The following is a 12,619-nucleotide window of genomic DNA, read 5'->3' on the forward strand; positions in this document are numbered from 1 at the left end:
TTATCAATGTACTGCGTGACCTGGAAAAAGATTTGTCTTAATCTTTGGTTTCATTTCTATATAATATGGGAGTAGAAGATCTCACTTATTCCTTTTCAGCTTGAACAACTGATGTAAATTTTTTTGTACTGAAGAAATGAGGGGATGGTGTTGTGACACAGCAGTTTAAACACTGTCTTCAACACCACCATTCCAGATTGGAGCACCAGTTCGAGTCCTAGCTGCTCTAATTTCAATCCAGCTTTCTGCTACCGCATCAAGGAAAGCAACAGAAGACAGTCCCAGTGCTTGGCCCCCAAACCCATGTGGGAGGCCCAGATGATGTTCCAATCTCCTGTCTTCAGCCTGGCCCAGCCCCAGCTATTGTTGGCATTTAGGAGAATGAACCAGGGGATGCAAGATTTTATCCTTTCTTTCTCTCCCTCTGTAACTCTGCTTTTCAAAAATCTTAACAAAAAAAAAAAAAAAAATCAGGCTTTAGATGTCAAGAGAATTGCCTTGCTTTCCAGAAGCCAGCAAGACCACAAAAGCTCTGCGGTGTAAAACGACTTTAGCTGTAGGAGTGGTTACAGAGGCCCACTCCCAAGTGATCAGCAGGTGCTTCAAAACATGGTTAGAAAATGAAAGCAGGCATTTGGTGCTTAGGAACCCCATGCCCCAGAGGAGTACCTGGGTTAAAGGTACTAACTTTGCTTTCTGCTAATGCACACTGTGGGAGAAAGCAGGTAATGGCTAAACTACTTGGTCCCAGCTGCCTGTGGGTGAGAAAGATAGCTTTCCAGGTTCCTGGTTTGGGCCAGGCTCAATCTTGGCTGTTGCAGGTACTTGGAGAATAAACTGGACGATGGAACATCTCTCTTTCCGAGTCATATTGCCTTTCAGAAGTAAAAGAAAATGTGGCTAGAACAAACTGAGTAATGCTACAAGCATGAAATACCAGATTTTGAAGATTCAGTATCAAAATGATGCAAAATATCTCATAATTCATTTGTATTGATATAAGTTGATATTTTTAATATGCTCTGCTAATTAAAGTATATTGAAACCAATACTACTCATTTCTTCTTATTCTCTTAGCATGGTTTCTAGCTAATGTCAAATGACAATGTGACTGACATTCTATTAATATTGAACAGCACCTGTCAAAGGGAAGACAGAAAGTCTGCGAGAGGACAAGATGTTTCCACTGAAGCAGGACTGGAACCAGAGCCCCCTGACTCTTAAAACAGGATGATGCAGAAGCCAGTTTCCAGCATGCCTACCCTGCCCCCCAGGCACCTTGGCTCTCCTGATGCTTGGGAAGCCCCTTCCACACAGCACAGGGCTTCTCTCTTGGGAGACTGCAGAAACGAGTGTGAGTCCCACCAAGAGGTCCCATAAGACATGGCTCCCTCCTTTGTCTCTGTTATGATGACCTCCAGGAGCCCTACGGGGGAACTGAGGTCTCCTGTCCACACGCAGGACCACCAGGAAGTGTGTGAGCTATCCCAGAAGCTGACCTTCCTCCTCCCAACTTGTGAACACAGATGGTGGCAGCCCCAGTGGACATTCCTGACTCCCAAGATTGTGGGAGATCCTGAACTGCAAACACCCAGCTAAGCTTCTCCCAAATCCCTGATCCACACAGAGAAAAATGAAACCATGCACGCTTATCGTTGAATCTCTAGGCTTTAGTGATTTGTTAGGCAGAATTACATAACTGTGAACACTCAATTCTGTCTCTCATGTGGACAATGGGAGAAATGACTCTGGTCTTTCTCCCTGCCTTGGGTCCAGTACAAATTTATCACGAAAGAAAGGGGTTAAACGACCAAAACTGGGGATTCCAAGCCAGGAGGTCAATCTCTACCTTCCCTTTACTACAAAAGGCATCCAGGTCTCTTGAGAATGAAAAAGCATGACGTCTTATTGGGCATCTTCACCTAGACCATCCAGAGACCTGAACCCCACAAAATCAAAGCCAGAACCACCCAATTAGAGATGGTTTTAAGGAAGGAACTAATAACTGATAAATGACTATCCGTGACATCTGTTTCTCTTAACTGAGAGGCTGGCGTCTGTAGCACTATTTCTTATAGTTGCTGAGGCTTTTCATAGCGCTTTCACATCTGTTATCTCTGAGGTAGGCAAAGGAAGCTATGAATAAACCATGATACACATGGCAACAACCGCTTAGAGCTTCTGGTGGCACCTGAGTCTCTCAGTCAGGAACTGGGTTGGCCTCCAACCTGGGTGCCAGGTTCTCAAGTCAGACAGTGTTGCTTTCCAAGGCAAGGCCATCCTGGCTGCGGGTCGCATGAACGTCCATCAGATGGGACTGTCCTTGGAGATCAATGTACACTTGTAGGTTTCTTGAAAGGCCACGAGGAAGGGCGGCATCGCCTCTTCTACAGAGACGTGTCTCTGCAGCTCTTGACTCAGCGAAGTGACACCTGTTCCCTCCAGTCCACACGGCACAATGTGCTCAAACCACGTGAGGTCAGTCGCGCAGTTCAGTGCCAGCCCATGGGATGTGACATGCCTTCCACAGCGGACACCTGCAAGACAAGTCACAGGGTCTTAGGAGAGATACTTTCCCCACTCTCTCTTCTTTCAGCTTCCAGATCCTTTGCAATGCAATGGACTAGGTCTCTGGGGCTCAAATTTTGCCCTTGGGGCAACCAACCTGCAGCAGGGGAGCAGGAATGTAGCTCAAGCTTATTTCAGGAATGCACCTGAACACAGCTGAGAATTAAATCCCTTCAAGGCCCCACTGGGACTCTTAAGTAAATTAGCAAGTCACTTCCCTTGTCTCTCCAAGGGATGATGTGGGACTAAACGACTTCTGAGAGGCCCTCAGCCTCTTATGGGGAGGTTAACAAACCCTCCCTCAGTGCAGCAGGTGGCTGGCGTTCAAAGAACGCGCCGGATCCGTCCTCTCCCGGGCCCAGCCCTTCTCACGCCTTCATTGGTCCAGCCCCGCCAGGTCCCCGGGCGCTCACCAATGGCGCAGATCTTGCGCTCCCCGAGCCAGACGCCCGTGTAGGGCGGGGGCCGTGCACGCGCGCCCCGCAGGCCCTGCAGCTCGCACAGGCGCACGGCGCACGCCTCCAGCGCTGCCACATGGATGCGCAGGCGCAGGCCCAGGCGTCGCAGGTCCAGCACTGGGTGGCACAGCAGCTGGCCGGGGCCGTGGAAGGTGGCTAGGCCGCCGCGGCCTGTGGCGCGCACGTCGGCGCCCAGGGCTCGCAGGCGCGCAGTGTCCTCGGGCGTCAGACCTCCACGCAGCCCGGCCGTGTACACAGGCCCCGCGGGCTCGCAGAGCAGGAGCGCGCCCGCCTCGGAGGCCGACGGGGCGTCGGGGCCTGGCTCGGCCTGCAGCCGGCGCAGCCAGCGCTCCTGCAGCGCCAGGAGCTCGCCGTACTGCACCCGGCCCAGCCACAGCAGCCGAACCGCTGGTTGTCGCATCTCGCCGGCCGCGGCGTCCGCGCGCCCGCCCTCTGACCGCGCCGGGGTGGGCGGGGACCCGAGCGGCCCGCCCCGAGCCGCCGCTCCCGCGAGCCGCGCGCCTGCTGGGTGCCTGGCGGATGTGTCTTCCTCCAACGCTCAGCACAGGGTTCCGTCACGCAGTGACCCAGTGACCGGCTAAGCCTTGAGTGGGTGACAGGATCCGATCTACAGCATCCACGGTGTTGTCATTTAGACACAGCTGAATTCCCTGGATAAGCATCTGTCGTAGGTTCTATTCCTCCGCGGCAGGCAGAACCCCCAAAATATCTCACAGCCAAGTATTGTTCAGTTGGACAAAAGGAAGGAAAGGAGGAACCAAAATAATAGGATGAATGACTGTCTATCCTATCCAGCTTTGTCAAGTTTTGTATTTTCCTGTTTATTAATTTCAAGGAAATAAAATGCCATAGGAAAAAAAGCAAGGTGGGAGATGACCAAAACACAAAATAATATGCTAACAGTTTTGTTAAGTGATGGAAAAAAATTATGTGTGGACCATGGCTGAGAAAATGCCTGCTTGTATAAGCGTGAGAAGGCTGTACAAGAAACTGGTACCATCGATTGTTCTCATGGGTGTCTGAAAGACATTGTGTGAACATAGATGTAAAAATCCTAGGCAAATATTAGCAATTTGAATTCAACAGTCCATAAAAGGATTAGTACATCATGACCAAGTATGTTTTATCCCAGGAATGCAAGACTGGTTTGACATCCTACAGACAAACAACTCTCATTATAAATGAAGAAAAAATACATGAGTATTTTCAGCACATGAAAAAATTGGTAAAAATTGACTCTGACCCAAACTAGGGATGGAAGAGAAATTCTTGAATCTGGTGAAAACTTCAAACCATCCAAATTCAGGTAAGAGTGAGAACCACACTTGTAATATTTAAGGTTATTGGAGAAAACTGGAGACTTCCCCGCTGCTAGGAGTGGTAACGGAGCAGTACTGCTACGCCCCAGCCCGCTGACCCTTCTGTCATTCCTGGTGCTGGAAATTTATATAGTCTCTGACCGGTTTCACTAGAGATTTATGGTTTCATTAAGGTTTTTCAAAGAATCAGCCCTTTTTTGATTCTGGTTTTCAGTTTCATTGTTCAGCTCGTTATCAATTCCTACCTCTGCTTGTTCTGGGTCTATTTTATTTCCTTTTCGATGTACTATAGGTGGGAGATAGGAATATTCATCTGAGACTTTTCTTCCATTTGTCATAAATTTCTCTCTGTGTGACCTTAAATAGATCCAAGACAGTCTGCTGTGTCCTATTTTGTTTTTATTCACTGCAGCATTCCATAAATATTAAATAGGATCTGATGGTTGCTGATACTGGGAGTTCTTGCATATCCTTGCTGATATTCTGCCTGCTTTTTCCACCAGCCGTGGAGAAAGCTGTTGGCATCTCCAACAGTTACTGTTGGTTGATTGATTTCTCCTTAAGTCCCTTCAGTTCCTGCTTCTCATGGCTTGTATCTCTTGTGTGGTACACACATATTCATGATTATTATCTTTTCTGTGTAAATTGGCCTCTTTCTCATTGTATAATGAAAACGGACAATGTGAGCCCCATGAGTAGCAGTGTGTGGCTCACAGTAGTCTCAGGTGCTGGTGTTTGCTTCAGCAGCACATATGCTAAAATTGGAATGATACAATGATTAGCATGGCCCTTATGCAAAGATGACACACAAATTCATGAAGCATTCCATATTTTTTAAGCAACAATAAAAAGAATAGTCCCAGGTGCTGTAGTTATGGTAAAGGCTTCATGGATTTTATCTTATTTAATCTTTTCAGACCTACAAGGAAGTCAGTATTATTTCTGAGAAGTGGCACATGTATGTTTTCTTACTTAACCCTATACAAGCCTGCAGTGTATTGTGACACAACAGGTATACAGAAATGCAGTTTAGTTCCGAGACTAGACATCTAGAGTTAGTGTCGAACTCCATAAGTTTAAGGGCATGATCCTCCAAAAGACCATTCTTATTTCAGGTGCCAGCGGCCACCACGCTTGCCACTTATGTTGCTGCAAATTCCAGGACTTGCATGGCCCCTTTAAGTGCTCATAGAACTCAGTAAAGCGCTGAACTTGCCATTATAGTTTTATTATAAAAAATACCAATCAGGCCCAGCTAATGTAAAGTATACAAGGGTGGAATCTGGGATTATCTGTGTGCAGAGCAGCAGCACCTCTCCCCATGGAATCAGAACACCCAGGACCTCCTGTCAAACACACCGACATGTTCACCAGCCAGAAAGTTCTACTGGAATTTGGTGACCTTGAAGCTTCTTTACATAGACCTGATTTATTCCCTGGTCATGGAACTAGACTCAGTCTGCAGCCTCTGCTCGCTGGAGATTTGGCTGGCTCAAAGTCCCAACCCTGGAGTCGCATTGTTTGCCCTTCTGGTGACCATCTCCTGTCTTGAGTCATCTCATCTATTTGTGTCAACTCAGGTGTGATCTAACAAGTTCTATAAACAACAAAGACACACCTAGCACATATAATTCAAGGGTTTAAAGTCTTCTTCCCAGGAGCCAAGGACACAGGACAATGAATTGTTTGTTATATAATAGGTAGACACCGATGTTGCTTGTTCAAAGTGGCACAGCTGGAGCAGGTGTTTGGCCCAGAGATGGAGGTGTTGTTTTGGATGCCCACATCCCATACCAGAGTGACTGGGTTCAATTAGTCTTAGACCTGCTTCTGATCCCATCTTTCTGCTAATGTGCATTCTGGGAGGCAGCAGGTGGGGCTTAAGTACCTGGGTTCCTGTTGCCCACCGGGGAGCATCAGATTTAATTTTAGGTTCTCACTTTGTCCTGACCCAGCCCTGGCTGTTGTAGGCATTTGGAGAGTGAAACAGCAGATGGGAACTCTCTCTTCCCTTTCTATCTGCCTTTTTCTTTCTTTCTTTCTTTCTTTCTTTCTTTCTTTCTTTCTTTCTTTCTTTCTTTCTTTCTTTCTTTCTTTCTTTCTTTCTTTCTTTCTTTCTTTCTTTCTTTCTTTCTTCTTGTAAGACTTACTTTTTTTGTTGGAAAGTTGGATTTACAAAGAGAAGGAGTGACAGAGAGAAAGAGCTACCATCTGCTGTTTCACTCCCTAAGTGGCCACAATGGCTGGTACTGAGGCAATCCGAAGCTAGGAGCTAGGTCTTCCACACAGGTGCAAGGTCCCAAGGCTTTGGCCTATGCTCAACTGCTTTCCCAGGCCACAAGCAGGGAGCTGGAAGGGAAATAGAACATCTAGGATACAAACCGGTGCCCATATGGGATCCAGACATACAAAGTGAGGACATTAGCAGCTAGGCTACCATACCAGACCCTCTATTTGCCTTTCAAATAGAAAGCTGACAATTCTGGGGTCCCGCGTGATAGCCTAGTGGCGGAAGTCTTCGCTTTGCACACACCAGGATCCCACATGGGCACTGATTCATATCCTGGTGGCCCCGTTTCCCATCCAGCTCCCTGCTTGTTTGCCTGGGAAAGCAGTTGAGGACGGCCCAAAGTCTTGGGACCCTGCACCTGTGTGGGAGACCCAGAAGAGTCTCTGGGCTCATGGCTTCTGATCGGCTCAGTTCCGACTGTTGTGGCTACCTGGAAGTGAATCAGCGGATGGAATATCTTCCTCTCTGTTTCTCTTCCTCTCTCTGTATATATGACTTTCTTTTTTTAAAAATTTATTTATTTATTATTTTATTATTTTTAATTACATTGTATTATGTGACACAGTTTCATAGGTACTTGGATTCTCCCCACCCCTCCCCAAACCCTCCCACCATGGTGGATTCCTCCACCTTGTTGCATAACCACAGTTCAAGTTCAGTTGAGATTCCCCCATTGCAAGCATATACCAAACATAGAGTCCAGCATCTTATTGTCCAGTCAAGTTCAACGGCTTCTTAGGTATACCCTCTCTGGTCTGAAGACAGAGCCAGCAGAGTATCATCCCGATCAATTAAAAGCTCCAACATACCATCAGCAAAAATTTACAACATTATGGAATTAATTGACATAGTAATGAGTAACCAGTATGTTAAAAGTAAATGCAAATTCTTAACCACCTTCTGTGACCACCTCATTGACATTTCAATTTTAGTTTATACACAACATATAACATACATAACATAACATGTTATACATAACATCATATCATCTTAAATTAAGGCAAACGTGGTATTTAACCTTTTGGGATTGGTTCATTTCCCTTAGCATTATGGTTTCCAGTTTGGCCCATTTGGCCACAAAGAACTGCATTTTGTTTTTTTTTAATAGCTGAGTAGTATTCCATGGAGTAGATGAACCATAGCTTTCTTATCCAATCCTCTGCTGATGGGCATTTTGGCTGCTTCCATGTTTTTGCAATTACTGATTGTGCTGCTATGAGCATAGGAGTGCATGTTGGTTTCTCATAAAACAAGTGTTCTGGATATATTCCTAGGAGTGCTATTGCTGGATCATACGGTATGTTGAATTTGAGTTGTTTGAATGTTTTCCATACTGATTTCCATAGAGGCTGTACCAGCCTGCAGTCCCACCAGCAGTGGAGTAGGGTTCCCTTTTCCCCGCAACCTCGCCAACAGGTGTTGTTGGTGCTTTTATTCATGTGGGCCAGTCTTACTGGCGTTAGGTGGTATCTCATTGATGTTTTAATTTGGATTTCCCTTATTGCCAGGGAACTTGAGCATTTTTTCATATGTTTATTTGCCATTTGGGTTTGTTCCTTTGTGAAGTGTCTGCCCGTTTCCCATGCCCATTTCTTGAGTGGCTTGTTTGTTTTGACATTTTGGTTGTTTTGTAGCTCTTTGTATATTCTGGAGATCAGCCCTCTGTCACCTACATAGTGTGTGAAGATCTTCTCCCATTCTGTGGGTTGCTTTTTTACTTTGTTGATTATTTCCCTTGCTGTACAGAAGCTTCTTAGTTTGATGAGGTCCCATTTGTTTATTCTGGTCTTGATTTCTATTGCCTTTGGTGTCCTTTTTAGGAAATCGGGACCTACCCCTAGATCTTGCAGAGTATTTCCAAGATTTTCTTCCAAAAGTTTGAAGGTTTCTGGATGTAGGTTTAGATCTGTTATCCATTTAGATTTTATCTTAGTGTATGGTGAGAGATGTGGGTCTACCTTTTTGTTTCTGCAGGCTATTAACCAGTTGTCCCAACAGCATTTATTGAACAGACCTTCCCATTTGCCTGGATTGTCGTTTGTCTTTTTGGCAAAGATTATTTGGCTGTATCTGTGTGGGTTCCCTTCTGGTGTTTCTATTCTGCTGCATTGATCTTCCTCTCTATCTTTGTGCCAGTACCAGGCAGTTTTGATAACCACTGCCCTATAGTATGTCCAGAGGTCCGGAACTGTGATTCCCCCTGCTAACTTCCTGTTCTTCAGGATGGTTCTTCAGGAAGATCTTCCTCTCTGTTTCTCTTCCTCTCTCTGTATATATGACTTTCTAATAAAAATAAAAAAATCTTTAAAAAAAGTTGACAATTCAATGTTAAAAATAATAATAACGGGTTGGTGTTGTGCCATAGCCAGAAAAGTCACTGCCTGCATCAGTAGCAGCTAACATGGCTGCAAGTTGCAATCACATCTACTCCAATTCCTATCCAGCTCCCTGCTAATGTACTTGGGAAAGCAGCAGAAAATGGTCCAAATGCTTGGACTCCTGCACCCATGGGGGAGACTTTTATGAAATTCCAGGCTCCTGGCTCCTGGCTTCAGCCTAGCCCAGCCCGGACTGGATGTAAACCTAGTACTTTTTTTTTCCCCTACAGGTTTAATTTTATTATGTCCAACTAAACTTAATTTTATTTCCTAGAATTAAATTATTTTCAAAAATGATAACATATGATAACTCAGATATTCAGTATGGATAAACCAATATCTTTTTACCAGCAAACAAAGCTTACATGGAGATTGTTGCAGCTTTTCATAGTTAAATTCTTGTTCATTCACCTGTGAATGGGAGAGAACACACTGTTCATTGAGAAAACAGAATGATAAAGAGAGAAAAGAGAAACACAAGTGCAAAATATAATCTTCTAGTTCCAAGTATCAGATGGTAGAAGACCGAGTCCTTTAGTGATACCAACAATCTCACGAGGGAAGGAGTACGTGGAAAGAGAAGTCATTTAAATTTTATAGATGAAAGAAGGGAGAATGTCACAGATATTAAATGTTTTCAATGAAGTCTAACTGGTCTAAACACAGCTGACTCTACTAAGACCTCTTTATAGTTTGATGAAGAGCAAATTTCCTTAAAAAAAAAAAAAAGATTTGTTTATCATGACTATAGAAAATGTTTATCACTGATAAGTCTTTAGAAGAGTAATAAATGTTTTTTCATGAACAGACAGTGTCTCTTTCTAAAAAGAAACAATACAATCAGCTGTACCTGCAGGCATAATTACAGTACTTCAGGAAACAGAGCCACTTTGAGCACAGAATTTACACACACCACAACTGGTGACCAGTTAAGTAGGGGGGGATTCACCATGTTAATATAATAATTTAAACACACACAGAAATTCACATGGGAGGAAAACTCACTAACTTGCCAAAACAATGCATTATCATTTTTTAAAACATTATTTTACTTGAAAGAGTTTCAGAAAGAGAGAGAGGGAGAGACAGAGAAAGATGGAGAGAGAGAGATCGATCTTCCATCCACGAGTTCACTCCCCAGATGGCTGCAATGTCCAGAGTTAGGCTGGTCTGAAGCCAGGAGCTTCTTTTGTCTCCCACATGGGTGCAAGGTCCCAAGTGCCTGGGGAATTTTCTGCTGCTTTTCCAGGTGATTAACAGGGAGTTGACAGGAAGTGGAGCAGCCGGGACTAGAACATGTGTCTATATGGGATGCCTGCATTGCAGGTGCAGACTCAACCTACCACGCCATGGCACCAGTCTAAAAACAAAGTATTCTTTTTTTTAAAAAAAAAAAAGATTTTATTTATAACAAAGTCAGATATACAGAGAGGAGGAGAGACAGAGAGGAAGATCTTCCATCTGATGATTCACTCCCCAAGTGAGCCGCAACAGGCCGGTGCTGTGCCAATCTGATGCCGGGAACCAGGAACCTCCTCCGGGTCTCCCATGTGGGTGCAGGGTCCCAATGCATTGGGCCGTCCTCGATTGCTTTCCCAGGCCACAAGCAGGGAGCTGGATGGGAAGTGGAGCTGCCAGGATTAGAACCTGCGCCCATATGGGATCCTGGGGCGTTCAAGGCGAGGACTTAAGCCGCTAGGCCACGCCGCCGGGCCCAAAACAAAGTATTCTTTTTTTTTTTTTTTTAAAGATTTATTATTATTATTATTATTGGAAAGCTGGATATACAGAGAGGAAGAGAGACAGAGAGGAAGATCTTCCATCCGATGTTTCACTCCCCAAGTGAGCCGCAACGGGCCGTTCAAGGCGAGGACTTTAGCCACTAGGCCACACCGCTGGGCCCAAAACAAAGTATTCTTTTTTTTTTTTTTTTTTTAAAGATTTATTCATTTTATTACAGCCAGATATATACAGAGGAGAGACAGAGAGGAAGATCTTCCGTCTGATGATTCACTCCCCAAGTGAGCCACAACGGGCCGATGCGCGCCGATCCAATGCCGGGAACCTGGAACCTCTTCCGGGTTTCCCACGCGGGTGCAGTGTCCCAATGCATTGGGCCGTCCTCAACTGCTTTCCCAGGCCACAAGCAGGGAGCTGGATGGGAAGTGGAGCTTCCGGGATTAGAACCGGCGCCCATATGGGATCCCGGGGCTTTCAAGGCGAGGACTTTAGCCGCTAGGCCACTCCGCCGGGCCCCAAAACAAAGTATTCTTAAACAGCTAAAAAAACTATTAGGGCCAAAGAAAAGAAATGGAATATAGCTCATTAAATATGTAGTTCACTTTACATGGCTTGATTTTCAATGAAAACAAAATTTCTTATGTAATACTCTTTAGAAGCAACAATCTTCTACAGTTCTCAGTACTGTTCTTTTAACATGTCCTTTTAATTATGAAGCTATTCTTATTAATTTTCAATATTCCAGAAGAATGTAAACCTAGGATTTTTGCCACAGTTACAGTTGTTAAAATTGAAAGGTACAAAGATTTGTTTCATCCTAGAAAATTCATTGCTTCTGTGTGGGTGCATCACAATATGGCATATTTTCTAGGGGCTCGGCAGCGTGGCCTGGTGGCTAAGGTCCTCGCCTTGATCCCATATGGCCGCTGGTTCTAATCCTGGCAGCTCCACCTTCCTCTCTATCTCTTCTCCTCTCAGTATATCTGACTTTGTAATAAAAATAAAAATAAATCTTTAAAAAAAATATGGCATATTTTCTAAAAGAAGGTCTTTCCTAGGGACCAATTTCAGTGTATTGTGGTCTGTGTGGATACCTTGGATAACAGATGTTCTCAGTAGCAGTTCAACATCGGAACCTATTTTCATTAGCTCCTCTATTTTCTCAGGAGAAGTCTCACTTTTATTACTTTTGAATTCTTCATTTATTTTTATTCTGGCTGCTTCTAATGCTCTGGCATCATTTTTAAAAACTTGTTATCTGGTCCTGTGCGATGTTTTGAAGAACTGCAAAACCTTCGCCACCTGGCCCGTGGCTCTCCTTGCTGCGGCGGACGCCTCCAACCTAGTACTTCTAAACATACTCTTGAATGTCCTGATATGTATGTTGTCTGAAAGTGATTGCCACACACAAGTCACTGAATGAATACATTAACAGAAAAGGATCAAAGAGTATTCTGAAGTTTCTAACATGGGGCAAGTGGGTGTGATCAAGGCTTTCCTACAAACTTCATTAGTCCTAGAGATACATTTATTTTTGTAGGACTTCTCCCATATGAAAGTGTGCCTGTAGTTCACATCAGATGTCTTTGCTGAAAGAAGTTTGATTTAGAAATAATTTGGCTATATGCATTTGCATTAAGATAGGGTTTGAGATAGGGTTTGATTTCCTGGTAACCAGAGAACATAGGTAGACTGGTATAAAGTGAGAAACTGGTGCTTACAAATTCAAGTTTTGTTTTTGTTTTTCTTTAAGACTTATTTAAAAGGGAGAGGAAAAGATCTTCCATTTGCCATTTACTCCCTAAATGGCCACAGTGGCCCAGGATGGGCCAGGCTGAAGCCATG

General features: G+C 44.5%; 1 protein-coding gene and 1 non-coding gene across 2 annotated transcripts; one reads left to right on the forward strand and one right to left on the reverse strand.

The window, feature by feature from the left end:
• Positions 1-919: 919 nt before the first annotated feature.
• LIPT2 (lipoyl(octanoyl) transferase 2) lies at positions 920-4,198 on the reverse strand. The gene is made up of 2 exons (XM_004590039.2): positions 2,982-4,198; positions 920-2,537 (listed from the first exon to the last, which is right to left on the reverse strand). The coding sequence occupies exons 1-2, from the start codon at positions 3,445-3,447 to the stop codon at positions 2,308-2,310; spliced, it is 696 nt and encodes a 231-aa protein (XP_004590096.2). The 5' UTR covers positions 3,448-4,198; the 3' UTR covers positions 920-2,307.
• An 899-nt stretch (positions 4,199-5,097) lies between these two features.
• On the forward strand, positions 5,098-5,201 carry LOC118759575 (U6 spliceosomal RNA). The gene has a single exon (XR_004996275.1). It is a non-coding gene; the product is annotated as a U6 spliceosomal RNA (small nuclear RNA).
• Positions 5,202-12,619: the final 7,418 nt, after the last annotated feature.

The sequence above is a fragment of the Ochotona princeps genome, chromosome 4 (genome assembly GCF_030435755.1).
Source record: "Ochotona princeps isolate mOchPri1 chromosome 4, mOchPri1.hap1, whole genome shotgun sequence".
Taxonomy (NCBI): Eukaryota; Metazoa; Chordata; class Mammalia; order Lagomorpha; family Ochotonidae; genus Ochotona; species Ochotona princeps.

Bases quoted from the DNA above. Each gene is read 5' to 3' on its own strand.
- LIPT2 (XM_004590039.2), bottom strand. From the start codon at position 3,447: ATGCGACAACCAGCGGTTCGGCTGCTGTGGCTGGGCCGGGTGCAGTAC. The intron at 2,538-2,981 runs GTGAGCGCCCGG...CTTGTCTTGCAG, and splicing joins GCGCAAGATCTGCGCCATTG to GTGTCCGCTGTGGAAGGCAT.